Genomic DNA, 26016 nt, shown 5'->3' on the forward strand with positions numbered 1-26016 from the left:
TGTTGTGAGGATAAATAAATTTAATATTGCAAGGTGATCCAATGCTGTGTACTATATCAATAGATGAAACAGGTGTGCCTGCTTTTGAGATTGCAATTTATGTAGGAAAACAGACATGAAGGCCAGTTTGAGTTTGACTGATTATTTTGTACCATTAGTTCATGTCCATCACTCTGCAACTGCAGGATGTTTGCTACAGTACTTTGTGCAGACTAATTGCTTATATTGCTGTTCAAGGAGTGGTCTCTTTGAAAAACCCAATGTCTTAGGGTATAGTTCTTTTTCAGTCACTTGCTGATTTGACTTCAAACCATGTGTGACTTGAAACAAAACTCCCTTTCTCAGAATGGAAATTTGGATGTCACCAAGCATGCTGTTCATTGTGAAGATTGAGGCACAAATAGTTGCAGATTAGTTCTAGGACAGTGAAATAATTTCACGGTATGAGAAACCTATTGTGCCTGATTTGCTTTTAGGTGGTTTGGATGGATTTTGTTGTAAATATTGCCAGAATAGTGTGGAAGTTCTGCGTTATTAGATAAATTGGAAAAACAGAGCTTGGTGACTCATTGGCAGATTGAAAGCAGAGCAGGCTGTCGTGTGGAGACACCTGCGTTCTGAACCACGCACAGCAATTACAGCACCAGCTTTTGTTCCTGACTTCAGGAATATCAATTTTATCATGAAAGGAGTGATGGTGCTTTGTGCTTTGACTTCCCATTGGTGGTAGATGTACTGCAGAGTTGGCGTACCTCTTGAAGGAGAACCTTTTCCTGCACTTCCAGCTTGATTACTGCAAAGTTTGAGGCAAATCCTGTGTAGGTGTATTGTCTGTTGTAAGGGAACAGGAGAAGCACCAACTAGATATGACACATTTTGCACCTTTTCCTGTTATGAATTGTGCCCGAACAAATTATTTTCATGCATGTATTAATTATCCATAATTATTTGTTGGATAATTACTTCAAATCATTTTAAGCCTGTTTTGTTGCTGTTGTGAGTATTCAAGTGGTTTTGATTAGATGTATAGGTCACCTGGTATATTTCTGTTCTCTGACTGAATAAATGTAAGTGTCAGAATCACATTTCTGGTGGGTGGGAGAGGGGAGAGAAGCCTAGAGGATTCTGATTTGGAGATATGATTTCTGCAAATATCCTGCCAGGTCTCCTTAAAACTAATTGATTCGAAGGACGTTTCTGCCAGTAAACTCATCCATTAGAATTTTCCTAAAATGTAATCACAGAAGAGTTGAATTTGTTTAATACTTTGAACAAATTCAATTTTTTTTTCAGTGTTCACCCAACTCTGAACTCAAACAATGTTAATTTTATGAAAGGTCGCACACAGCTAAAATTTTGGGCATGGCTGTGTCAGAGGATGCTGAGAGATAAATCCCTCACTATTTACTTCTGTTTCCAATTGCTCTGAGAAGCCTATTTTTGTCAGTCAGAGAAAATATATGGCTCACCAGATGCCATTAGTTTGAAAAATAAGGAGGATGTCTTTTTGTCTGAAAGGAGTAGAACTTTAATGGCATCACAGCAGTAATGAAGAGCTAAGCTGCTAACCTTATCTTTGAAAAAGTCTTAGGATGAAGACACTGCTATTCACTTACAGCGATTCAGATTCAGAAACAACCTTTTACAGTAAACTCAGAGGGGGAAAAAAATCCATAAGGAAATAGTAAGAGTTACCAGGAAGTGAGATTTTTGTTCCCCCCCGTAGCAGGGTTAAAAGCAGCCCTTGAGAGGGCTGCGGCTGGGAAAAGCTGAGTGAGGAGCTGACCACAGGTGGCCCTTATAAAGGAACTGAGGGCCAATAGCTGGGGGAGTCTCAGTCTAGCCCTGGAGTGGGAAAGGCTAGCAAGGCTAGAAAGGGAGCAAGGTACCTGAGGTGGAGCAGTGCTGGGGGAGGGCAAAGGGAGCTGGGGAGCTCCAGCCTGGTAAACCCCCAGGCTGCAGGCCTCGGTGAAGGCCTACAAAAGGTACTGGGGCTGCAGAGGGGCAGCCTGAGGACAGGCAGAGGCAGCTGGTCCTACCCCTTGCCAATGATGAGTGGCCATTACACACTGCAGTCTGCCCTAGTGAGCGGGGGCTAGATGGCAACTGGCAGTAGCTGCTGACGCAAGGTGAGGTTAGAGGGTTGGGGGTACTGCTGGGGCAGAACCCTGAGGGAAAGGGGCACCAGGGTCTGGAAGGGACATGGGGCCAGCGTCAGGAGAGACACCGGCCTGCAGAGGGCGCTCCAGACTGGAAGAGGTAATTCCCAAGACTACCAGCAGGAGGTGCTGCACCAGTGAGTCATCGCCTTGCTACACCCCCTCCATGGGAACAGGCACTTTTAACAAAATAGTATAAAATATTTTGACCCACAAAACTTAATTTTTGTTTGAGGACCTTTGCTGGCTACACATGATCTTGTGTAAATAGACTACATTGACAAGGAATATAGAGTATAATGTAAGCTGTAAGACTTGAACTTCTTAGAAAAGTTTAAAGAGAGAAAAATCATCAGTAAAATTAAGTGAATTTTATACTCACCGGAGGTGTCAGGATTATAGCACTGAGGGTACAAAATAGGCAATGCATGCTTCACGTGCCATCACGCAATATTTTGACATCATTATCTGATAAATTGTTTCTTTATAAAGCACTATAAATTTAAAATGAATAAATTCATCCTGACATATGGAGAGCATTGCATGCAGGTGGAGCTGAATGTACCACAAGACTGTTTCTTTTTTATATGTTCACTCGCTTTCCTTGGTCTTCTAATAGTTCAATTAGTGAATGAAGAAGAGTTGTAGGAAGTGATGGTCTATTACTCTTCAGTAATATGACTGAGTTTATGGTAGCGTTACTTAGCCCAATCCTGAGAGATACTGTGTGACTCAGTAAACTCAGTCAAATTTGGTGGCAATCAGAACCTCAAAGGATTTGGATCCATTGTGCTGTTCTTCTGGGAATATTCTTTTCCTGGGCTGTATCCCCATGGTACAGAATAGTAGAAATGATACTAAGTATCTCTAGCTTGGATTTGTTTGAGGTGGTGCAATCGAACAGGAGCCAGCTTACTTTCTGGCAGTTGCACACCTTTTCATTTTCTTCAGATTATGATGACTGAGCTTTGTGACAGCCTACGGCAGATGTGCAACTGAGAGATGAGACTTCATATGCAACGCATGCCAAAGACCGAAAAGGTCTGACAAATATAAATGACTATGGTGAGTTAGAAACTCGTTTGTTGAAGTGTTAAAACTTCTTGAGATGCAATGAAATGAAGTCTCTATCTAGCCACTAAAAATAAATGCCCAGAGGAGAAAACTAGACAGCAAATTTGAGGGGTTTTTTTTAAGATATTCAAATTTATGTTAAAAAGAGCATCTCTCTTCCATTTATGATGAACACATTCTGTAAATGTGTTATATATAAAGTTGTATATCGTTTGCTTTATCAGCCACCAGATATTAAAATGCATTTTATAATGGAGTTTTGAAGAGGATAATTTCAGCAAATGAGCTTGAGATATTTCGGTATCTGACAAACATGCCGTGAGAATAACAAGAGTGCGTAGAATACAGTGAGAGATGTCACTGGTACTCTCCCATTACCTTCTTCTCTCCTAACTATCTCTCTTTTTTTATTTATTTTATTGATTGATTGATTTTTGTGATGTGAAAGGGCTGTCTCTGAAAAAACAAATTTTGCATAACTTTTTTACATAGAGATTCACAGCAACACCTACAATAGTGAGAGGGTTAAAATCAAGTCCTAGGGTTTAAAAAAAGATTTAGGCACTGTATATCAAGAACATAGATTTCTGTAAAGACTTGGAGTTTGTGGGACATACATTGTAGGCGGCTTCTATTTTGGTACATCAGGTTTTGTGTGGGTCAGTGATTCCACCTGTGAAAATGAGTATGTACCATTTAGTGACACACAGTCTACATTTTCAGAGTAGCAGCCGTGTTAGTCTGTATTCACAAAAAGAAAAGGAGTACTTGTGGCACCTTAGAGACTAACAAATTTATTTGAGCATGTAGTGTCCAGGAAGTGGATCTCTTGTGTGGACTGGTCCAGGCTGAGGTTGATGGTGGGATGGAAATTGTTGAAATCATGGTGGAATTCCTCAAGGGCTTCTTTTCCATGGGTCCAGATGATGAAGATGTCATCAATATAGCGCAAGTAGAGTAGGGGCATTAGAGGATGAGAGCTGAGGAAGCGTTGTTCTAAGTCAGAATATGAACAAGAGGCTGCTAGGCAGCTCTCCAACACCACTTTCTACAAGCCATTACCCTCTGATCCCACTGAGGGTTACCAAAAGAAACTATACCATTTGCTCAAGAAACTCCCTGAAAAAGAACAAATCCGCACAGACAGACCCCTAGAATCCTGACCTGGGGTATTCTATCTGCTACCCAAGATCCATAAACCTGGAAATCCTGGACACCCCATCATCTCAGTCATTGGCACCCTGACAGCAGGATTGTCTGGCTATGTAGACTCCCTCCTCAGGCCCTACGCTACCAGCACTCCCAGCTATCTTCGAGACACCACTGACTTCCTGAGGAAACTACAATCCATCGGTGATCTTCCTGAAAACACCATCCTGGCCACTATGGATGTAGAAGCCCTCTACACCAACATTCCACACAAAGATGGACTACAAGCCGTCAGGAATAGTATCCCCGATAATGTCACGGCAAACCTGGTGGCTGAACTTTGTGACTTTGTCCTTACCCATAACTATTTCACATTTGGGGACAATGTATACCTTCAATTAAGCAGGAATGCAAAGTTGTTTCCAACTAATGGGTCTTTGGTGGTCAAAAATTAGATCAGTTTTGTGGTTCCGAGTTCCAGCTCTCTCATCACAAATTCACCACTGTATTTTGCACTATACTGCAAGCTCTTCAGGGCAAAGACCCTCTCTCACTATGTGTTTGTACAGTACCTGACAAAATGGGGCCACGATCTTGGTTGGGTCTTCTAGCAAGAGCTCCTGCAGGCCAAAACTGTCTTATGCTAAATTTGTAATTTGGCACCACTGTAATTGTCACATACTTTCAGGGTGGACAGAGTGAGTTCAAAAATCAGAAGCTAAATTTTTTAAAACAATTTGTTTACAAAATCTCATGATTTTGAGACAAACTCATGATTTTTTGGATTCAGACTCTCATGGGGGGATGTGGCAATTGTGAGCAACTAAAGTGCTTGTGGTGACAACAATTTAAATGAAAGGGTCGGTTTGGGGGTGACATGGTATGTCCAGAAAGGAGGCCTTGACTCTGGAATTCACTTACTTCCCTTGGTTTGACAGAGCCTAGATTTGTGACCTTCAGGAAACTCTGAAAAGATTATCTATTTCCCCCAGGGTTTTCTAGGGATGTGCATGGAGTTCAAGGAGGCAAGGGAAAGAAAAATAATGATTTGTGGGGACTTTGCTGAATTTTTGAACGTTGGTAGTGATTCTACAGCAATAACATGCATAGTCCACACTTCTTTAGTTGGGAATAAATGCTGTTATGTGTACAAATGAGGAGAGAATGCCTGCATCCTACAAGCCAAGTTGAAGGTGTATGTAAAACAATGTCTTTCAGATTCAATTCTGACTAATATTCTGAAATATTAAACCAGAAAGGATCAGATGAAGTGTCTATAGGAGGTAAAGTACTCTCTCTTAAGGTCTGATCTTACATGAGCGGTCTTTATACACACAAGCAGCAGTGGGACAAATTGGGTAAGAAAGAACTACTAGTTGGAGTAAGGATTTAGACCCTCAATAATTATCACAGCAACTGAATGCTTCTGAAATAACTTAGTTCATTTGTTCCTTTCTCCCTCATTTCTTTTCTCAGGAAATTAGCAAAAACAAATACAAAATTAAAACAGCACAGGGCATTTGATTACAGAACTCAGAAACAACTCCAATTAATGAGGTCTTTATTCTCAGAAGTGATTGGCTGGGTTTTTTGCATAATTCAGCCATTTGTTATTCTCAACAGGTAACCAGAACTACTGAAATTACTTGCCCACACAACATGTCCACAATGCTAATTAAGGAGCTAGGTTTATGTCATGATACAAACTGAACCTGCGACATTGCAATTGTGCTGATTGTTCCTACATTTTTATAACGATGATTGTATCATGCTCTGTGTAATATTGTGTCCTTGGAACGATCACACGTTTCCAAAGACAAGGGTTTTTTTTAATCTCCGAAATCCTACACGCGTTTATTTTCAGCCTTTTTCATGAAAACAGGATGAATTTGTATCTGTTTGTGGTCTATTTTGAACAGTCAGCAATATTTTTAATTTAATTACCAACCAGCTACAACATTTGACAATATTGATTGTATCATGTGAATATTTCACTATTTTTTTCTCTAACCGTTTTGGCAGCAAGTAGCTATTGAATAACCTATGGAAGCTGATAGAATCAGGAGGGTAAATATTAAATTTATCCCCAAATTCTAAGCTGTCTGTCACATTAATGTTTGTTTTAAGTTTGTGTCAAACAGAGGAAGAAGGCGGCATGGAGTCTGCCCTTGGGAAGGACCTTGCCCCTAAAGCAGGGGCGGGCAAACTTTTTGGCCTGAGGGCCACATTGGGTTTCCAAAATTGTACGGAGGGCCGGTTAGGGAAGGCTGAGACTCCCCAAACAGCCAGGCGTGGCCCGGCCCCACCCCCTATCTGACCCTCCCTCCCCCAACTTCTCACCCCCTGACAGCCCCCCAGGACTCCTGCCCCATCCACCCCGCCTTGCTCCTTGTCCCCTGACTGCCCCCTGTCACCTCATCCAACCCCTCCTCTCATTCCTTACTGCTCTCCCCAGGACCCCTTCCCCATCCAATCACCCCTTCTTCCTCCCAGTCCCCTGACGGCCCCCGGAAACCCTGTCCCCCACTGCCCCCCACCCCTTCCTGACTGCCCCTGCCCCCATTCAACCCCCCTGTTCCCCGCCCTCTGACTGCCCCGACCCCTATCCACACCCCTGCCCCCTGACCACTCTCCCTGAACTCCCCTGCCCTCGATCCAGCCCGCCCTGCTCCCTGCCCTTACCGCGCTGCCTGGAGCACCGGTGGCTGGGGGCGCTACAGCAGCACCACCCAGAGCACCAGGACAGGCAGCCAAGGCTCTGCAGCCCCGCCGCCCAGAGCATTGCGCCGGCAGCGCAGTGAGCTGAGGCTGCGGGAGAGGGGCCGGGGGCTAGCCTTCTGGGCCAGGAGCTCAGGGGCTGGGCAGGAGGGTCCCGTGGGCCATGGTTTGCCCACCTCTGCACTAAAGGCATATAGCCAACACCTATAAAGACAGAAAGACTGTACAAGGCTGAGCAAAGTACCAAAGGAGGCACTGTGATCTACCAGCTAGAGAAGGGGATTGGGAGCCAGCTTTCCTGGGTGCTGCTTTGGTGTGTGATCTTGGGCAAGTCTGTTAAACTCTCTGTGCCTCAGTTTCCTTACCTTTAAAATGCTAATATTAAATCACCGTTGCAAAGAACCTTTAGTTCCTTGGATGCAAGTATAAATTTTAATAACTACTTTCTCATTTATTAGTACAGCATTATAAAAAGGAACATAAACCGTTTTTAAAAGCCATTGGTAAGTATCACGGTGAAATGCACTATTTACATGTCTTGCAACATAATGCTCAAAGGACTGAATCCAAACGCTCCATCCTTTTGACATGGAGGGCTGTGAAGGCAGCATAACCAATGTAATTCTATAAGATAGAAGGGTTGACATGCCAAGAATCTGCACAAGGTGCCTTCACACCCCTGTGCTCCTTGGGATTGTGCTCTACAGGACCCTTTCCATACTTGTAGGGTGATTATGTTTGAAGGAAGAATGGGACCAGACCAGGTTGCTCTGTGACTGCACAGATGCTAGCCACTTACTGTATGTGGTGAACAGTCCACAGGAACACTGCAACACTGAGGCTGCAGTAGTCGCTATTGAGAGGGTCTCTTTCTTCCCTTCAGTTTGTATGGGAGGAATCTTCACTCCTAATAGAGCATTGCTGCACCAAGCCTTTGTATTCCTGTTTGGTGGGGCCCAGTATTTGACTTGTGTTGCATGTTGCATCCTGAATTTCTGAGTTTGAAAATGACTGTATTTCTGACCAAAAAGACTCCTGGCTTTAAGGGGTTACTGGTATGTGGCTTGAAAGCTAGTATGGACAATGACATTCAGTCTTTGTGCTCCTAACTGCACTCAGGTGAGAGCTGTGAAAATCATAGCGTACTTGCCACTTTAAATCTGACAACTCATATATTAGGTTTTGGAGTGTTTTGTGCTTACTTTTAGCTCTTCTTTTGTTTAGGTGATTAAAAAATGCCTGTTGCTGTCTGTATGTGCACCATGCTTCATTACCAGTGATTTATTTTGGAGTTCAGAGGAATTGGCACTCTGTAGCACACCAATGGGTAGAAGAAAAACAAACGTGAGAAGATTGCTAAGAAAGCTTTCTTGCTACTACTACTTCAGCTGAGAGCCTGAGGCGTTTTGCAAATTTTATTTCTGAATGTCTGCAAAAGTGGAGGGTCTGTATGCTGGACTCTGGGCACTAACATTTTCATCAAAGATTACAATGCTTTCCTTTACACTGGAGGGAAAAAGGGAGTTCCATCTTGTGGTGGTCTTTTTCGATACAATGTGAACTCACCAGCCCAAGTGCCCTGAAGGCTAAAGTCCTGTTTTGTTTTGTTTTCAGAAGCATTAAGCACTCACAACTACAGTTGGAATTAATGAGAGCAATGTGTGCTCAGCATCTCTGGAAAACCAACTGCTAAATACCTCAACAACTATGCACATCCTGTTTCTTCTAATACCTTATGCTCAAAGCTTGTACAGTCAACTTTCTCTGTCAAAATCCAATTAGGAAAAAGGTGCCTTTCAAAACAAATTGCTACTGATGGTGGCATTACCAAAAGTAAGGATAGAAAAGCATCTGCACAAGTGTTTCGAGGTGGGGTGTTTCAGAGGGGATATAATTAGAGTTTAAATCATGAGGCTCTCATTTTTATATCTTTAAAAAAATTGCACGCTACTTTGACTCCATTGATATTTCCTCTTAAGAATAAGAATTCCTTTTATGAGTGTTCAGGTTTGTTGCATTCCTTTGCAAAAGTAATACCAAAGGCTTTTACTCAGCCAGAAAACAGAAATTTGAGATGGGAAGGATCTTTTCAATTATCAAATTCGTTGCCCAGGCTTGGTTGTTTCCTGTTCTAAGGTGGTAGTCATAAAACATGTACCAACACTTTCAGCACAAACACAGCTGTTGGCAATGGGCCTACTGGCATAAATAATAACTACACATGTGAGAAAAGGTTTTCAGGCTCAGGCTCATTCATATGTGAAATGGGAGAAGAATCTGCGATTCTAAGTATAGGAAAATAAAGCAGTATCTAAGATACCACCATATTGTAAAGATCGATGAATATTAATTCTAATGGTGTGCTCATGCCTCCCCTCCCCACTTACTTTTTACTTCCTCTCATGATGGGGCTTGCATTATTTCTATTGGAAGATTTTCCCATAGCCCATTAGATGTCACATTTAGGGACCAGGATAGGTACTTTATCATGCAATGCCAAAGTTGGGCTGGCATGCCAATAATCCAAGTGCCTGTTTGCAATGGGACTTCTGGGAAAGCTGTTATATAGTAGCAGGAAGATAATGCTTCTAAAACTGTAATATCATTCCAGGAAATAATTGCTTTCAGCAACGGTATTTCTGGGAATGACATCAAAACACGGTACTGGTCCAATAGAAATTCAATATCTGCAAGCACATCCTCAAGGAATGTATTCTAAAGTAATTGCTAAACCTGAGGTATCCCCCGCCCCCCTGTACATGCATAAAATTTTCTTTGAGGTTCGAGGAAGTCCTGAAGGAGACAAGTGCCATATGTAGGCTGGTCCTTAATGTCACAAATGATGAGAATTTCAACTTTGATTATAAAAAGAAACTAACACGGCTGTTACTCTGAAACTTTGATTATAAAAAGAAAAGGAGTACTTGTGGCACCTTAGAGACTAACCAATTTATTTGAGCATAAGCTTTCATGAGCTACAGCTCACTTCATCGGATGCCATTCTCTAAGGTGCCACAAGTACTCCTTTTCTTTTTGCGAATACAGACTAACATGGCTGCTACTCTGAACTTTGATTATGTCATGCTGGCTGGAGTGGTTCACGGCATTGAGTGCCAAACTCAGAGCAGACACACCACACTGCTTGTATATTCTATAATTAGATGTCACCAACCCAGTAACAAATGTGAACTCTGAAGCACTCTAACAGTCTTACCACAGAGTCATACAGTCCCCTTGGGCATTCCAGTTTGTCATGCCACCCAGGTATGCTGAACTAGTGATTATTGATCTTTACTGTATGGCAATCAACTAAGATTAAGGTTGTATCCAGTCCCAAGAGCCCAGTCACTTACCCCAGGTCAATTTGTACCTCAGATCTCACACCAAAGACAATGGTTGTAGCAAATGAAAGAGTTATTTACAGGTTAAAACAGACAACATACATAAACAAATCAGTTGCAGATATGGTTCCAAAAGGTGACAGACATGTAGTAATCTGTCAACACTCCATGTCTTTTAGGGTTAACCTAGGTTGACCTTTGGGATCTCTGCTTCTGTTTCCTAGCTGCAGCAAACAACAAAGAGATGAAGAATTTTCATGCCAGGTATCTTTATTTCCAGAATTCAAAATGATGGGACAAGCTTCCTTGCACATAGCACCTTCACCCCTGTGAGAAGGCCATTAACCCAGTCTTTTTATTGTGATGTGTTACTACCCCCCACTTAGTATTGATAATCTTCCTCCGTCTGCCTGGGCTCACAAATTCAGAGCAGCAACGTACAAGTATTTTATAGTTTAAACACTACACTAAACATTAAATACATCTTTGTAATACATATCTTGAACACGCAGATGAGCTGGTCTGGTTTCTAGCTATGAATTTGTCCAAGCTCAGCTGAAGCCTACAGCCTTGGCAAGAGCTGGCACCTGGTCTACCATCATCAGAGATTACTTCAAAATACCTCTTCTTTAAACCAGATGATCTCCCTTTGAAGTCTTCTGATTACACTGAAAATGTTGAAATAAGCAGAATTTTAGGGAGTTTTTCACATTTTCCATTGTATTTGATAAATAACTGTGCTGAATACTAATAAATATCTGTCTCATTATTTTGTTTTCAGCTAAAACCAGGACAGGTAGTTGTGGTGTTAAAATGATTTTATGGAAGGGAAAGAAGCTGCCATCTTGAATGCCCTTCTTAAATGTTTAGAAGAAATTTATAACATCATGTCAGTCAATGATCTACTTTTCTCTTTCTTTTTCCTGTATACTGAAAGTTTCTATGCAAGTTTTGAAAATGTGAACAGAGATATATCTGCATGTTGTGGTATAATATATACTTGGAAGCCACCTTAATACTTCATCCCATTAAGACCAGACACAGCACAAATATGAAAGGTCCCAATTACTCCCCTGTGTATGAGCACCCCAATTTCTGGAAGTAGGATGGCAGTACTTGTGACTGCCATGGTACATTCTGGGGTTTCTACCAAAAGATAAACACCTCAAGAGGAGGAGTTAGAAATTGCAGTATGAGCCACATGAATGACAGAGTGCTATTTGGCTGCTTTCTGATGCCTCTGGAAAAATAGGGAAGAAAGCAAGCCAGATCTCCAGGCATATAGTTCCAGTTCTGTCAGTGACTTGATTAGTCATCAGTTTGATCGAGTTACCTACAAACAGATCCCCAAAGTCCATTAAATCAATGGAAATCCTTCAGTAGGCTTTTTGGATGACACTTCTAGCATCTATTCTCATTTCTTCATCTGTAAAATGGATGCTATAATACTTCCTTACCTCACAGGGATGTATGCAGACCACTTGGAGAGTTTTTTGGCTTGAAATTGGTACTGTTGTTGTTAACCTTTCTAATAAAATGTGACTGGTGAATGTGATTCAGGAACCACTTTGTACCAACTAGCATGGGGCACGGAAGTGGGTGTATAAGGTACACGGATCTCCTGGGTCTGGTATGTCCATTCTAGGTCACCAAAGAATGTCGTGTGAGGTCTCAAATAAAAGCCACTCTCACACTTGTTGTCATTTCGAAATGCATGTACAGATGTTGTGTAAGGAGTTATGTATATACAGTGAAAATTATGTTCTAAAGTCTCAGTGTCTAGGGAATGATCACCAGCAAAGGTGAACAAGTTTTCTGTCAGATATATATATTTTTAATCTAGGGGGCTTTTTACATGTAAATTAAGTATTGTGTAGTTTACCAGGAGTCTCTTCTCACCAGTCTGAACTGAAGGTTAATGAAGGATTGTGGGAATTTCGAAGAAGAAAATTAGCAAAGGTTTCTCACCATCAGAGGAGTGAAGTTCTGGAACAGCCTTCCAAGGGGAGCAGTGGGGGCAAAAGACATATCTGGCTTCAAGACTAAGCTTGATATGTTTATGGAGAGGATGGTATGATGGGATAGCCTAATTTTGGCAATTAATTGATCTTTGACTATTAGCTGTAAATATGCCCAATGGCCTGTGTTGGGATGTTAGATGGGGTGGGGTCTGAGTTACTACAGAGAATTCTTTCCTGGGTATCTGGCTGGTGAGTCTTGCCCACATGCTCAGAGTTTAGCTGACCGCCATATTTGGAGTCAGGAAGGAATTTTCCTCCAGGGCAGATTGGCAGAGGTCCTGGGGGGTTTTCACCTTTCTCTGCAGTGTGGGGCACAGGTCACTTGCTGGAGAATTCTCTGCACCGTGAAGTCTTTAGACAATGATTTGAGGACTTCAATAGCTCAGACATAGGAGTGGGTGGGTGAGATTTTGTGGCCTGCGATGTGCAGGAGGTCAGACTAGACCAGTGGTTCTCAAACTAGGGCTGCCATTTGTTCAGAGAGAGCCCCTAGAGGGCCAGGCTGGTTTGTTTACCCGCCATGTCCGCAGGTTCAGCTGATCGCAGTTCCCACTGGCTGCGGTTCGTCGCTCCAGGCCAATGGGGGCTGCAGGAAGGGCAGCCAGCACATCCCTCGGCCCGCACCGCTTCCCGCAGGCCCATTAGCCTGGAGCAGCGAACTGCGGCCAGTGGGAGCCACGATCGGCCGAACCTGTGGATGCAGCAGGTAAACAAACCAGCCCGGCCCGCCAGGGCTTTCCCTGAAGGAGCGGCGGCCCTAGTTTGAGAACCACTGGACTAGACGATCATAATGGTTCCGTCTGACCTTAAAGTCTATGATTCTATGAACAGGAAAGCAAGCAGTGTGAAGGGGAGGATGTATCTTGAGCTGCTCATCAAGGGTTGCTCTACTGTATTTGGGGGACATCCTTTTCATCCTTCACCAAGGTAGTAAACAAACAATGAGTTTACTGCATGGAAATGGGATTACAACCAGGCTTGGTTCAAATGGCTGGAGAGAACTTTGGCTGAGATAAGCTTCTCTAGCTGAGAGGATAACTTATTGGTTAAGTTTAGTCTCTAGAAAGCATGTTGTGATTTTGTTTTGCCTGTAACCATTTGTTTCCAATATTCTTACTCACTTTCACTTGAATCTCTGTTCTTTGACAATGAATGTACTCTTGTTTTCACTGTAAATATATCTAAGTGGTGTGGAGTTAAGCAAAGTGATGATCCTGAGTTAAATCTTACACGCTGGTGTGTACTGTTCCTTTGGGAACAGCGGGCCTGGAAATTCTGAGAGTGTTCAGTGGACAAGGGGTGGGATGCTACAGGGAACAGCCCCAGGATTTTGGAGTTGGTGTGTGCCTATTGCTACCTGTGCTGAGAGAGTGAGGTGCTTATGTCACCAGGGGCTGGTGGTTTCAGGGAGAGGATCCACAGCAGGCACAGACCAGACTTCCTCATGCTAAAGCCAGGTGTTGGTGAGGTGTCTCACAAATCTCAGTACCCCTGGGGATCATCATAGTTAGTCTTTCTATATGCTAGTAGCTGTGTTTTTTTGTGGCATGTGTCTGTGGGCATTGGAGATATTTTTTCTGGCAGTATATTAAGTTAATTATAAGTGTTATCCTACCTCTTGTGTTCTTAATTAGGTATCAAAGGAAATACTACATGTAAATTACTATTCTGCTCAAGTTCCACTCAGCTTATTCCATGAAGTGAGAAGAATAATCCTAAACCATTGAACGGCCCCAGTATAGTACAAGTTTTACAAATAATACCTTATACATAAGGATCTCTGTTTATTGGTGAGAATACGTTGTTGGAAAGCCAGAATGCTAAGAAGAAATTCACAACATGATGTTGAGCGTAGGGCAAAATTACACTCTCAGTTGCACAGATGTAAATTGAAAATAACTGTCTTGAGTTCTGTGGAGTTACCCTGTACTTCTGTTACTGTAACTGAGAGCACAATTTGGCACATAGAGCATAACTAGTTTTTTTTTACCTAGTATGAAATCTGTATTACGAAATTGGATACTTTTCCTCATTAATTGCTGCAAGAGAGAAACGGCTTAACATTGTAGATCAATTCAGAGGTCAGTCACGACATTTTTTTAAATACAATTAATTATTAATGCCCTAATAATTCACTTAAGATGTTATTCGTTTCATTGATCAGCCCTTCCTGCTTATCTACAACCAGTCTAATCATCATGCATGTCAGAATATCTGAATATATTCAGTTAGTCTTCACCCTCTTCGAATTACATCTTCAGATCAGAAGATAAGGGTTCTTAGTCTTCTCAGCACATTGAACCTGACTTTATGAGAAGAATCTTATCAATTTTAACTCACAAAAGCAACCAGAGACCTCTAATGATACCATTTCACTTTCTATTAGTCATGCAGTTTGTCTTGTAAACATGAAGGCCCCTTAACTTCCAGACATCAGTGATATGAATAAATGATAAGAATGTATGATTGGGTGGAATTATGTATGTATTTTTAGTATTTAAATGCCTCCTGTGGTTATTTCTGGACAGGAGCCCTTTGTAGAAAAGGGGTATTTTCTCCTCCTAATTTGTAATGGAAATTAGAGTGCCAGGAAAAGATCAGGTTTCATTTGGAAATGCTTAGATGATAATTCCATTGAAGGTTTCCAGTGTGTTTCAGGTTCCTTATCTGAGGATCGGTAATTGTGCGGATGCTTCAGAAAAACTTCCCAGAGAAGGGGCGGGAAGAACAAAGTCATGCTCTACTGAAAATATATTGCCTTGAGACAAATTGATGTGACTCTCAAATGTTTTACAGCACTGTAATCCTTGGCTGGCCTGATGGTCTAGTGCAGGGGTGGGCAAACTATGGCCCAGGGGCCATATCTGGCCCTTCAGACGTTTTAATCTAACCCTCAATTTCCCACCAGGGAGTGGGATCCGGGGCTTGCCCCGCTCTGGTGCTTCAGCTGGGGGCTTGCCCCACTCCATGTGTACCATGGCTCCGCATGGCTCCCAGAAACAGTGGCATGTCTCCCTCCACCTCCTACATGTAGGGGCAACCAGGGGGCTCTGCATGCTGCCCCCACCCCAAGCATCGCCCCTGCAGTTCTCATTGGAACCACAGCCAATGGGAGCTGCAGGGGCAGCATCTACAGACGGGGCAGTGCACTGAGCCACCTGGCTGTGCCTCCGCATAGGACCTGGAGTGGGGACATGCCGCTGCTTCTGGGAGCTGCTTGCAGAAAGAACTGCCTGGAGCCTGCACCTCGACCCTCTCCTGTGCCCTAACCCCCTGCCCCAGTCCTGATTCCCCTCCTGCCCTTGAAACCTCTTGGTCCCAGCCCAGAACACCCTCCTGCACCCCCAACCCCTCATCTCCAGCCCTACCCCAGAGCCCATACCCTCAGCTGGAGCCCTCACCCCCCTGCACCCCAACACCCTGCCCCAGCCCAGAGCCCTCTCCTGCATCCTGAACTCCTCATTTCTGGCCCCACCCCAGAGCCCATACCCTCAGCTGGAGCCCTCACCCCCCCTGCACCCCAACATCCTGCCCCAGCCCAGAGCCCTCTCCCGCACCCTGAACTCTTCATTTCTGGCCCCACCCCAGAGCCCACACCCTGAGCCGGAGCCCTCACCCCCTCCCGCACCCCAACCCCCAATTTTGTTAGCATTCATGGCCCTCCATACAATTTCCATACCCAGATGTGGCCCTCGGGCCAAAAAGTTTGTCCACCCCGGTCTAGTGGTAACACGACATGCTGCCATGCAGAAAATCTAAGTTACAGTATGGAAATTAGTCCAAAGCTGACCATGTCACTGCAGGGTCATGAGGAGGAGAGGGAGTGTCCTGGCTCAATAGGTAGAGAGAAGGCCTCACTACCTCTGGAGACAGTCTCCTTTGTACAGAGTGATATTTATGATTTCTGGAGGTAGCTACATTTTGCTTCGTTCAGTTCAGTTGCTGAAGTACTTTAAAGTTGTCAGACAGTAAAGAGGGATAATAGTAATACTTTCATCTTCAAAGTGTTTTACACAATTAACTAACTAATAACAGCACCCCCATGAGGCAAACAGGTGAGTTTACAGATGGGAAAAGTGAGGTAGAGAAGTTCAAATGACTTGCCCAAGGTAACAGAGAAAGAGGAGGATGCAGAACCAAGATTATGTCACATGAGTCTGCCTTCCAGTCCTATGCTCAGATCACTTAGACCGCACATCTCACAGATATAGTGCTCCTCTGCAAATACGGAAACACACTCTGTAAATCCTCTTCTTTGTTCTTCAGATCCATAATTTCTAATTCCTGCTCCCCACCCCCAACCCACCTGGACTGACTTTATAAAACAACAATTTCTGTTTCCCTCCAGGTCTCAATTTCATTTAGCTCACATGGAAAGATACTCTCATAGTATGAAGAGCTGTAATCCTAAATCTCATTGTAATGTGTCTCTCTTTTTTTCCCTCCCACAGATTAAAGGTTGTGTAAAACTTAAAAGAAGCAGCATTTTATTCACTAGTTATTGGACGTGATCCTCCTTTGACCTCGGAAACTGAAAATGAGGTTGCTATGGGAACTGCTCGTGCTGCAGTCATTCATGTTGTGCCTTGCAGGTAAAGTGTCACTTTAAAACTTTTTGATTTAAAAATGCCACTGTATTTCACACTAATTCAAAAGTATACCAAGTTTTATATGTCAATGATAAACCAGCAAAGTAAGACTCCACTCTGTGAACTGCATTAGCAAAGGCTGCTGAACAGACCAAAGCAACGCTCTCAACCTGCTCCTTTAATATTGATTAGTATCTCCAAAGCTAGACCCTGCTATTTCAGATACCAGTTCTACCGATTTTTAATTGAGTTGCTGTTGACGAAAGCTATCATTTTGCCCATGTTCCATGCTAAGCAGTTCAGTGCTCAATTAAACACTGGTATAGTATAACATTAAATCCTTTGAGAACAATATTGAGAGGAATGATCCAAATAATTTGAATAATATGATGCAACACTGTACTCATCTTTTTAACTGCTACAGCACTGTTGTGAGTGAACTGCAGAGTTGTCGGTATTTCAGTCCTCCCTCCTCCCTTAATGCAATCTAACACTTCTTCAAATGCTTGATCCCTGCTCACCATAGTCCAGATCCTCTCCCACCTATATTGTCATCATCTTGTTTTTCCAACACCAAGGTTGGGTAGGCCAGAGGTTATGAACAGATTCCATCCACATCTGTTCTGAGGCATAATTTGAGCCTGTTTGGTGTTGCCTGAATGGTTTTATGTTATACCACTGTCTCCTTGGACATTCTCAGCCTCTCTCTCTCCATTGACTCGTCCTGAAAGAACAATTTTAGGCAGTGGGTAATGGGATGTTTTACCAACATGGCCAACCCGTTGTAGTTGGCACCTTTTGATGATTATAGTCGTGCACTGCACTTTTAGTCTTCCACAGATGTCATCATTTCTTGGTCTGTCTGGCCTTGTGACACTTAAGATATGGCACAGGCACTTCATCTCAATTGTTTGCAAATTTTGCTCCAGGTATTTTTTCAGTACCCATGTTTCATAAACAAAAAGTAATGTGGGTACAACGAGTGTTGTATGTAGTCAGGTTGTAGCTCGTATGGACACTCGTTTTAAGATCCACACACTTTTATTCAGGCATGCGAACATTGTGTTGGTAATAGCTACCTGCTTGTTGATGTCATCTTCACAGCAGTTGTCGTACAATGAAGCCCAGCAGAAACTCTACTTTTTCAATGTCTACACCATTTTAATGACGAGTTTAGCCTGTTTCTTGATGTTATCATCGGTTTTGACTTTTGTTCCTTCATTTCTAAGCCCCATTCTATGGCTGTTCTGTACAGGTTACTTGCTGCTTCTTGGTTGTATTCCTCTATAAACACAATAACTATGATATCTTCTGCAAAGTCAAAGTGATTGATAAGTTTCCCCACTGCAGGCTCAACGAGTTTTGCTGAGGGAGTTGAACAAGATGTTTTCTAAGTGTACAGTAAAAGTATTGGACTTTATATGCATCCCTGTTTGACTCCAGTTTTCACTTCAAACCACTCTGTCAGCTTGCCGCTGACTCATACTGTATGCCAAGCTATGTTATACAGACTCTGCAATATTTAAATCAACTTGCTGCTAAAACCATACCACTTGATTACTTGCCACAGAGCTTCTCTGTTAAGACTTGAATACTTAGGCATTCGTTGACCTCTGTGTAACTCCAACATTTGATGAAAAACAAGTATCTGGTATGTCATAGAACATCCAGATCAAAAGCCATTTTATGACTCAAAGGATTTCCTCTGCTCTTTTTTTCATTTGGTCAAGAATCACTCTACAGCAGTGCTGGGCAACCTGCAGCCTGTCATGGTAATCCGCTGGTGGGCCTTGAGACAGTTCGTTTACATTGACCGTCCACAGGCACAGCCGCCCACAGCTACCAGTGGCCGTGGTTTGTCGTTCCCGGCTAATGGGAGCTGCAGGAAGCGATGGCCAGTATGGCCCTACGGCCTGCCACTTCCTGCAGCTCCCATTGACCGGGAACAGCAAAGTACGGCCACTGGGAGCTGCGGGCAGCCTTGCTTATGGATGGTCAATGTAAACAAACTGTCTCGCGGCCCACCAGTGGATTACCCTGAGGGGCCTCAGGTTGCCCACCAATGGCTTAGATTGTATTATGATAGTAGGGTCATGTTTCCCTTGTAGTTTAATGCTCATTATGCGTGATGAGACACATCTAAAGATTTTCAAAGAGCTGTAAATATTTTCTGATAGTATGAGGGCATCTCCTTCATTCTGGGCATTGTCTGTGCTTCCACAGTAGATGGTTTTATGGTGCTTTATGGAAAGTTCACCACTTCCAGTCCAGTGTGTCTCACAAATGCCAAAAATGTCTATGGAAAAAGACATCTCTCTAGTTATGACTTCTGCAATTAAAATTCTGACTTTGTCTCATTCATCCACCTATTTAGAACTATAATCCTCCCCAGCAAAGAGGGATAAATTGATTTCCCTTCCCTGTCTCCCAACCTTCTCTGCCCTGTTTCAATGTTTTTCCTGCCTGCATCTGTGCAGTCTGTTCTCAGCTGACCTTCTGACCCAGTGCTGTTTTCTAGTTTGATTGTCTGCTCAACAATATGTAACTGGGAAATAAGTGCTTTGGGGAGTGTAGGCCTCAACTAAGTGAGAGTTTCTGGGATATGACTTCTTCCCAGCAAGACTGCTATACACCCTAAACCCCTTCAGTGGGAAAATCTCCAAATCCCATGATCCCTAATTCTCCCCTCCACACCTTTAAAACAGCTAGTCTCCTAGGTATTATCCACTTGGGACCTATCCAATTTCTTAAACATTAATCTCCAAAATCACTTTGTACACTGTATTTTTGCAAAATACAAGCCCTACTAAATAATTCCATATTTTTTTCTAGAATGGAGGCCTGCTTTTCCACCCCCCTCTCTCCAGAGATGTGTCACTTGCCTGAGAAGCAAAAGCACTAAGGCAATACAGCCGAGCATGCACTCTTAATTCAATCGAACAAGCCACTACTTTGCAAACAATGGATCTGATTCTGATCTTGTTTACACAGATGTAAAATAGGAATAGCTAAATTTGCATTATACTACTAAAAGCAGTGTGAGTGAAATCAGAATCAGACCCAAAATTGTGATGAAAAACACATTTAGAGGTAGAACAAAGGATTGCTCATGAATGATAAAGAAATACAGTAAGGTCATTTTGAATCTTCCTCCTCCCTCATTAAGTCTTCATTGATAGGTTTCTCATTACACAGTATTAATATTCTTAAACACGTGCTTTGTTCTGAATGGGGGTAGTTAGGTTTTAATTAATGTTTTTGTCATCTTGTTGTTCATCTTGATTGCTCTAATTTATTCACTGCTTGATATTCAGAATTCTTAAGTGTTTTCTTCATTAACTTGTGTTTTCCTCCCTTTTTATATTTTTATGTTTCTGTGTTACTTTTGAGTATTCTCTAAAAGCCAGTTGGAAATATGTTTATTCTCTTATACTCAGGACCACTGAACATTAGGCCACTTTGTCTAAATCTAAATATTGATTTAGGTACCTAACTTCAGGTACCCACATTTGAAAATTTTGGCCCAAGTTTCTTAAATGTACTATGACAATTTCAGAGCAGGATGAAAACTAGTTACAAAGTGTTATACTATTCCATACATGGTACTAGAAATTCTAACTCTAACAGTGTGTCGTAGGTATAGATCTAGTATAATTTAACTGCTACAGCACTGCTGTGAGTGAACTGCAGAGTTGTCGGTATTTCTGTCCTCCCTCCTCCCTAAATGCAATCTATGTTGTTTATAAATAATAATAATAATAAATTCACTCAATCTCACAAACCACAAGAATGCATGTTTATTTGCTATCATTTCCACCCCAAAAACTCATAAATAAAGAATCTGTTGCTCCGTGAAATATAAAGAAATTCAGTAAAAGAATAATTCAGAGGACTGTGTTTGGGTTTTTAGGCCTGATGTTTTTTCCATTCCTACTTTTCCCATTTAAGATCTAATTTAAATGAAAACTGGCCTTAACACAGATTGTTCTGCAGCAGCAGTTTTTCCCTCTTCTGTGCTTTGCAGTGAATTTCCCAATGACATGGTGTCACATTCTGTGTTCCAGTTAAGTTGCACTCACCCCAGGAATGGAGTGGGTGATCTCAAGTTTTGGGCACGTTTTATTTCAGGTGACGAATATAGGAGGCTTGGTTTTATGGCAAGAGAGAGAGGTGCTGCTGCTTTGAGAGAATATTTGTAACTCCTGCATTATTGTGTCTTTAATTGTTTGCCAAAGATGGCCAAAGCTTTGGATAGGGACATCCTTTGATGTGGAATTTCCCCTTAGAGTGAAATCAAAAATAAATAAAATTGTACTGTCCTGGGACTGTTCTAGCTTAATCTCAGCTGTAATGGCCCCCTGTGGGCCATTCTGCAACGGAGAATAGCCACAGCCTGGTTTGCTCAGGCCATGACGCCATGATCCCCATAAGGGGGGAAATATGACAAAAATGTAAAATATGACATGGTTAATTAAAAATTGTTAATTAGTATGACAGTGGTTAATTACTAGTTCTACAGCTGCCTTACTGTATGATGTACATTACAATACATAAAATATGCTAAAAAAACCACCACCTATCTCAAAAAGCTTGCAGTCTTTATTTTATTTGATGTATTTTTAGAGCACCAACCATGTCTAGGCACCAAAATAAAGTAGTTAAAATATAAAAGTACTGTGCTCTCCTGTTCCTAGGGAAAGGTATACATGATTCAGGTTCCCTTCAAAGTATCTCTCAGTAAAACTGAGATTTTCCCAAAAATATGTCATAATTAGAAACTAACAAGGCTCCCCAGTTCCTAATTCCTTTAATTGATTGTATGGGATTTAGTCTCTTGGTTTTATGGATAAGTCTTCTTCAGCACTACAGAGGGGGAAGGAAAACTTACCTTCCAAATGTGGCCTGGACCAAACGTCATTACTCTCCTTTTCTGGAACTCCTTGTGATCTCAGAACATTGTTTTTACCTGTGAAAACTTGTAAGACTCTGCATAGAAAGACATATAGGAAGAAAGAGGGGTGTCAGGGAATCCCACTATGGAATTAGCACCATGAATCAAATCAGACTTTTTGCATTACTTTAAATTTTCAAAGATTGTGTATCGTTTTGTTGGGCTCAAAAGAAAGTATTTTTTAAAAGTCCCATGGTGTTAGCTAGAAAGCTTTGTTGACTCCATCCCTTCAAAAAAAAAAAAAAAGTTCAATCAAATCAAAAGAATATAATGAGGTAATTTTCAGTTTTCATAAAAATTATGGTTTAGTACTGTAGTAGTCTGAGATTAATACAACCTCAAACTCTAAATCTGAACACTCCTGAATCTTACTGTTCAGAATACAACTTTGGAGCTAAATTTTGAAGCCTTTTCACATCTCTTAAAAGTAATTAATTCATTCCAATTTCCAGAAACCACCTTTTTAACGCATTGCCAATTGTCATTTTAGCTATCCAGTTAGGAAATCAGCTACTTACCTACCTTTCTGGTCATTACTATGAGCTATAAAGGTCAGAATTCTTAGCTCTTCTCTCACACTGGGAAGCAGTTGCTCGCATGAGCAGTGTCACTGAAGTCAGTGGGACTATTTGTGTGAGTAGTCATCAGTGTAAGAGGCTCACAGTCTACTTTAATATTAACTCTAATGATGCAATGAGGAGTGTTGGAAAAAAATAAATTATATATAGACCAATCCTGGACTGTATTTAAATGTTACCTACAGGTGAAAGTCTATTAATTCCTTGAGCTATCTAGTCTCCCTCATATCCTTCACTGCTGAAGGTCCACCTAGAATGAAATAAAACTCCCAGCATATCCTGTTCATATACATATGAACCATGAACATATACAATATAACCTTGGATCAGTCTTCAAAGTTCATTTTTACTTTGATCATTCCAAGATCTTGTTTTTGATCACTGATGGCATTTTCCCTGGACATCATAACTAATGCCAATTGTGACCTCTAACCTGGGGTGCCCTTTACAATGCTTTGCTGCTGTAGCTTCCAGCCTGGACTGCTCACAAACATCCCCCAGCATGTAAATCACTCCCAGTTAGGTCTCTGTGTGTGCTGCAACCAGCCAGCCACACCTTGGCTCTTACCAGCCTTGGTTATGCTGCCAGATGACCCCCAATCCCCGCCCCAGTCTCAGAATTTCCCCCAGAAACGTATGTAATGTTCTGCCCAGCCCTCTTCTGGACAACACAAATATTTTAAGTCCGTTATTCCTTTCAGGGAATAATGTGCCAGTTTATTATTTCAAATAGTTATTCAGACACCTCAGTTTAAATACACTGTATTAGATAAAACAGCAAAACGAATTTATTAACTACACACAGAGATTTTAAGCGAGTACAAATAATGAGGCATAAAAGTCAGAAATGGTTACAAGAAAAATAAAGATAAGATGGTTTCAGAGTAACAGCCGTGTTAGTCTGTATTCGCACAAAGAAAAGGAGTACTTGTGGCACCTTAGAGACTAACCAATTTATTTGAGCATGAGCTACAGCTGTAGCTCACGAAAGCTCATGCTCAAATAAATTGGTTAGTCTCTAAGGTGCCACAAGTACTCCTTTTCTTTTTTTTAAAGATAAGATGCTTAGTAATGGCTAACTTAATAAACTATATTCGATTCAAGCAAAGTTTCTTACCTCATGCTGCAGCAAATTACTGACCAACCTCTCATATCAGGATCCCTTCCCCAGAGTTGAACACCTGCTTCCTTTGTCTCTGCAGGTATAGTGAATGAGATAGCCAGACAAAGAGAAAGAGGTGTCTTAGGGTATCTGTCCCTCTTTTTATCGTTTTATCCCCCTCCCTTGAAAAACATTTCCAAGTGAGAACCAGTTTATGTGGAAGGATATTCCCTGCTGGTTTTTTCACCTGTTTGAACTTCCTGTGCTTTCCTTTCCTGCTGGATGACTCTGTTTATTGCTTAAATGCAAATTAAGGCAACCACACATTCCTTTGTTTAGGAGAGACATGTTGCCAACTTCTGTTTGGGCAGGGCTGTGAGGTTAGGAACCATACAAAAGAATCTTAAAACTTCACATATAATGTTGCCACAGATATTTTACAAGGACAGTTCTGACCAGGAAATTATGAGTTTTCAAATGAGACCTTACAAGGCATATTTTGTACAAAGATTATTTTAATAGTGTGTAGGATGTGAATACAAGGGTGTATTCTGTCACACCAATATTCTTAAAGACTCTGCTATATTTTCTAGAATCTTTCCTTGAATTGCCAACTTTGCAGAACTGCACTCCTCATAATTATATTAATACTACAATGCCAAACAATCCTTATGCTAATAATTGTAACCCAAGGGGGAATGGCCCATAAAAAAACATTTATCAGGCTTTAGCAAAGATCCAGCAATCTCTTTCTTGGAAAGTATGATATAGCCATATGTCACAGAATAAAATATATGTGGATAGGGATGGGAAACTGAAGCTATGGTATAGAATGGGCCATGTGAAGGCAAAGAGATGATACCAGGAACATATATGGTCCAGTATATCTGCCACGTATGGCAATTCTCCATGCAGAAAATATCTTCCGCACATCCCCCAGAATTTTCTAAGCATTAATACACAAAACTAAAGCCGAAGAATGAACTGAGGAAAAAATTGATTGTGTGTTGACTGAAACTTTGTAGTAATATACGGCTGTAAATCCTGCATATAAAAATGACACATTCTACTTGGAGATGATATTCAGATGACATGTGACCTTGAAGAACTAAAACCAGCCCACAAAGCAAAATCTTCCAAACCCCACTGCAATTTAATTAAAATGATCAAAGCGTAAACAAATGATAAATTCCACTCATGAGACTAAACTGAACCCAAGTCAACCAAAACAGTAGTAATAAAGAACAACTAATATGAACCATAAGAGAATCTAGGGAAGTGTTGTGATGATAAACAAAATACATCAAGACCTCACAGACATAGCCTATAAAGCTGAGGTAGCAAGATGAATAATCAAAATGCAAAGCCACCGATTAAAGTATAATACTCCAATGTAAATGATACCAACACCAGAAATAAATTAACACACCAGAAAAGCACTCCCATTGCTACAAAAGAAATGAATGTCAAGACAACCAACTAAGCATAAACTTGTGATTCAGGAGCAAAGCACTGTAATAATTTTAAGGGAGCATGAAGATTAAACTTTACAGAAAAAAAACCAGTTACATCAGATAGGTTCTGATTTGAGTGAAATGATCAGACTAATTTTTACATATGGTACCAGGCCCTTCTGACCTTAGGTGAAGCCCCACAATTCATGGGGGCATAAAACATAAAATCAAGTTCATCAATCATTTGGATCGTTAGTATTCAGATTAATATGAAGAGTTAGGAGAATGAGAGTTGATAGCTCTACTCGTGGAGTGGTGGGGTCTGTGTTACTTTAGTTGATTCACTCAGCTTTTCTAGGAATGGTACTTTTGCTTACTGGGTGGCATATTGTCTAAAGTTGAATCCTTGTAATGCAGTTTTATTTATTTTGTTAGCTTCTATAATTTAATGTTTTGAAAATTCTTGGTTGCCACCCGCAAGGGACTTTCCTAAAAGGTCATTTACCTCTCAGGTGGTTGCTATGACTCATGCAGCATGTAGAGTGAGGCAAAACTCCCATTGACTATATTGGGGCTGGGATTTCACCAGAGACTTTTTTTTTTCCTTGAGATGAATTTGTGTGCTCATGAAGGATGCTGGATTGACAGCATTGAATACGGAGGCCATCTAATTTATCCATAAAGGAAATAATACAGGGCAAACTTCCCCTCCCCTGTCCCAGTAATGGACTGTATCCTCAGGTGGTGTAAATGGCTTGATTGCCTTCTCTAGAAGCAAAGGCACAGATTCACTATCTTCTATAGAGCAATGACAATTTACACCATCTGAGGGTCTGGCGCAACCTGCCTAAAATCTGACTAGAAGAGGCTAGTACTACAG

At 41.6% G+C, this 26016-nt stretch overlaps 1 protein-coding gene across 9 annotated transcripts in view; it reads left to right on the plus strand.

Moving 5' to 3' along the window:
• The window catches only part of LOC140914094 (contactin-4), a 664334-nt gene that overhangs the window by 333223 nt on the left and 305095 nt on the right, over positions 1–26016 (plus strand). For all 9 annotated transcript variants that reach the window (XM_073351153.2, XM_073351159.1, XM_073351157.2 and 6 more), the window contains one exon: positions 16914–17054. In XM_073351153.2, coding sequence (XP_073207254.1) covers positions 17000–17054 — 55 coding nt within the window. In that variant the 5' untranslated portion in view covers positions 16914–16999. The remainder of the gene's footprint in view (positions 1–16913; positions 17055–26016) is intronic.

This window comes from Lepidochelys kempii, chromosome 7 (genome assembly GCF_965140285.1).
Source record: "Lepidochelys kempii isolate rLepKem1 chromosome 7, rLepKem1.hap1, whole genome shotgun sequence".
NCBI classification, from domain to species: Eukaryota; Metazoa; Chordata; order Testudines; family Cheloniidae; genus Lepidochelys; species Lepidochelys kempii.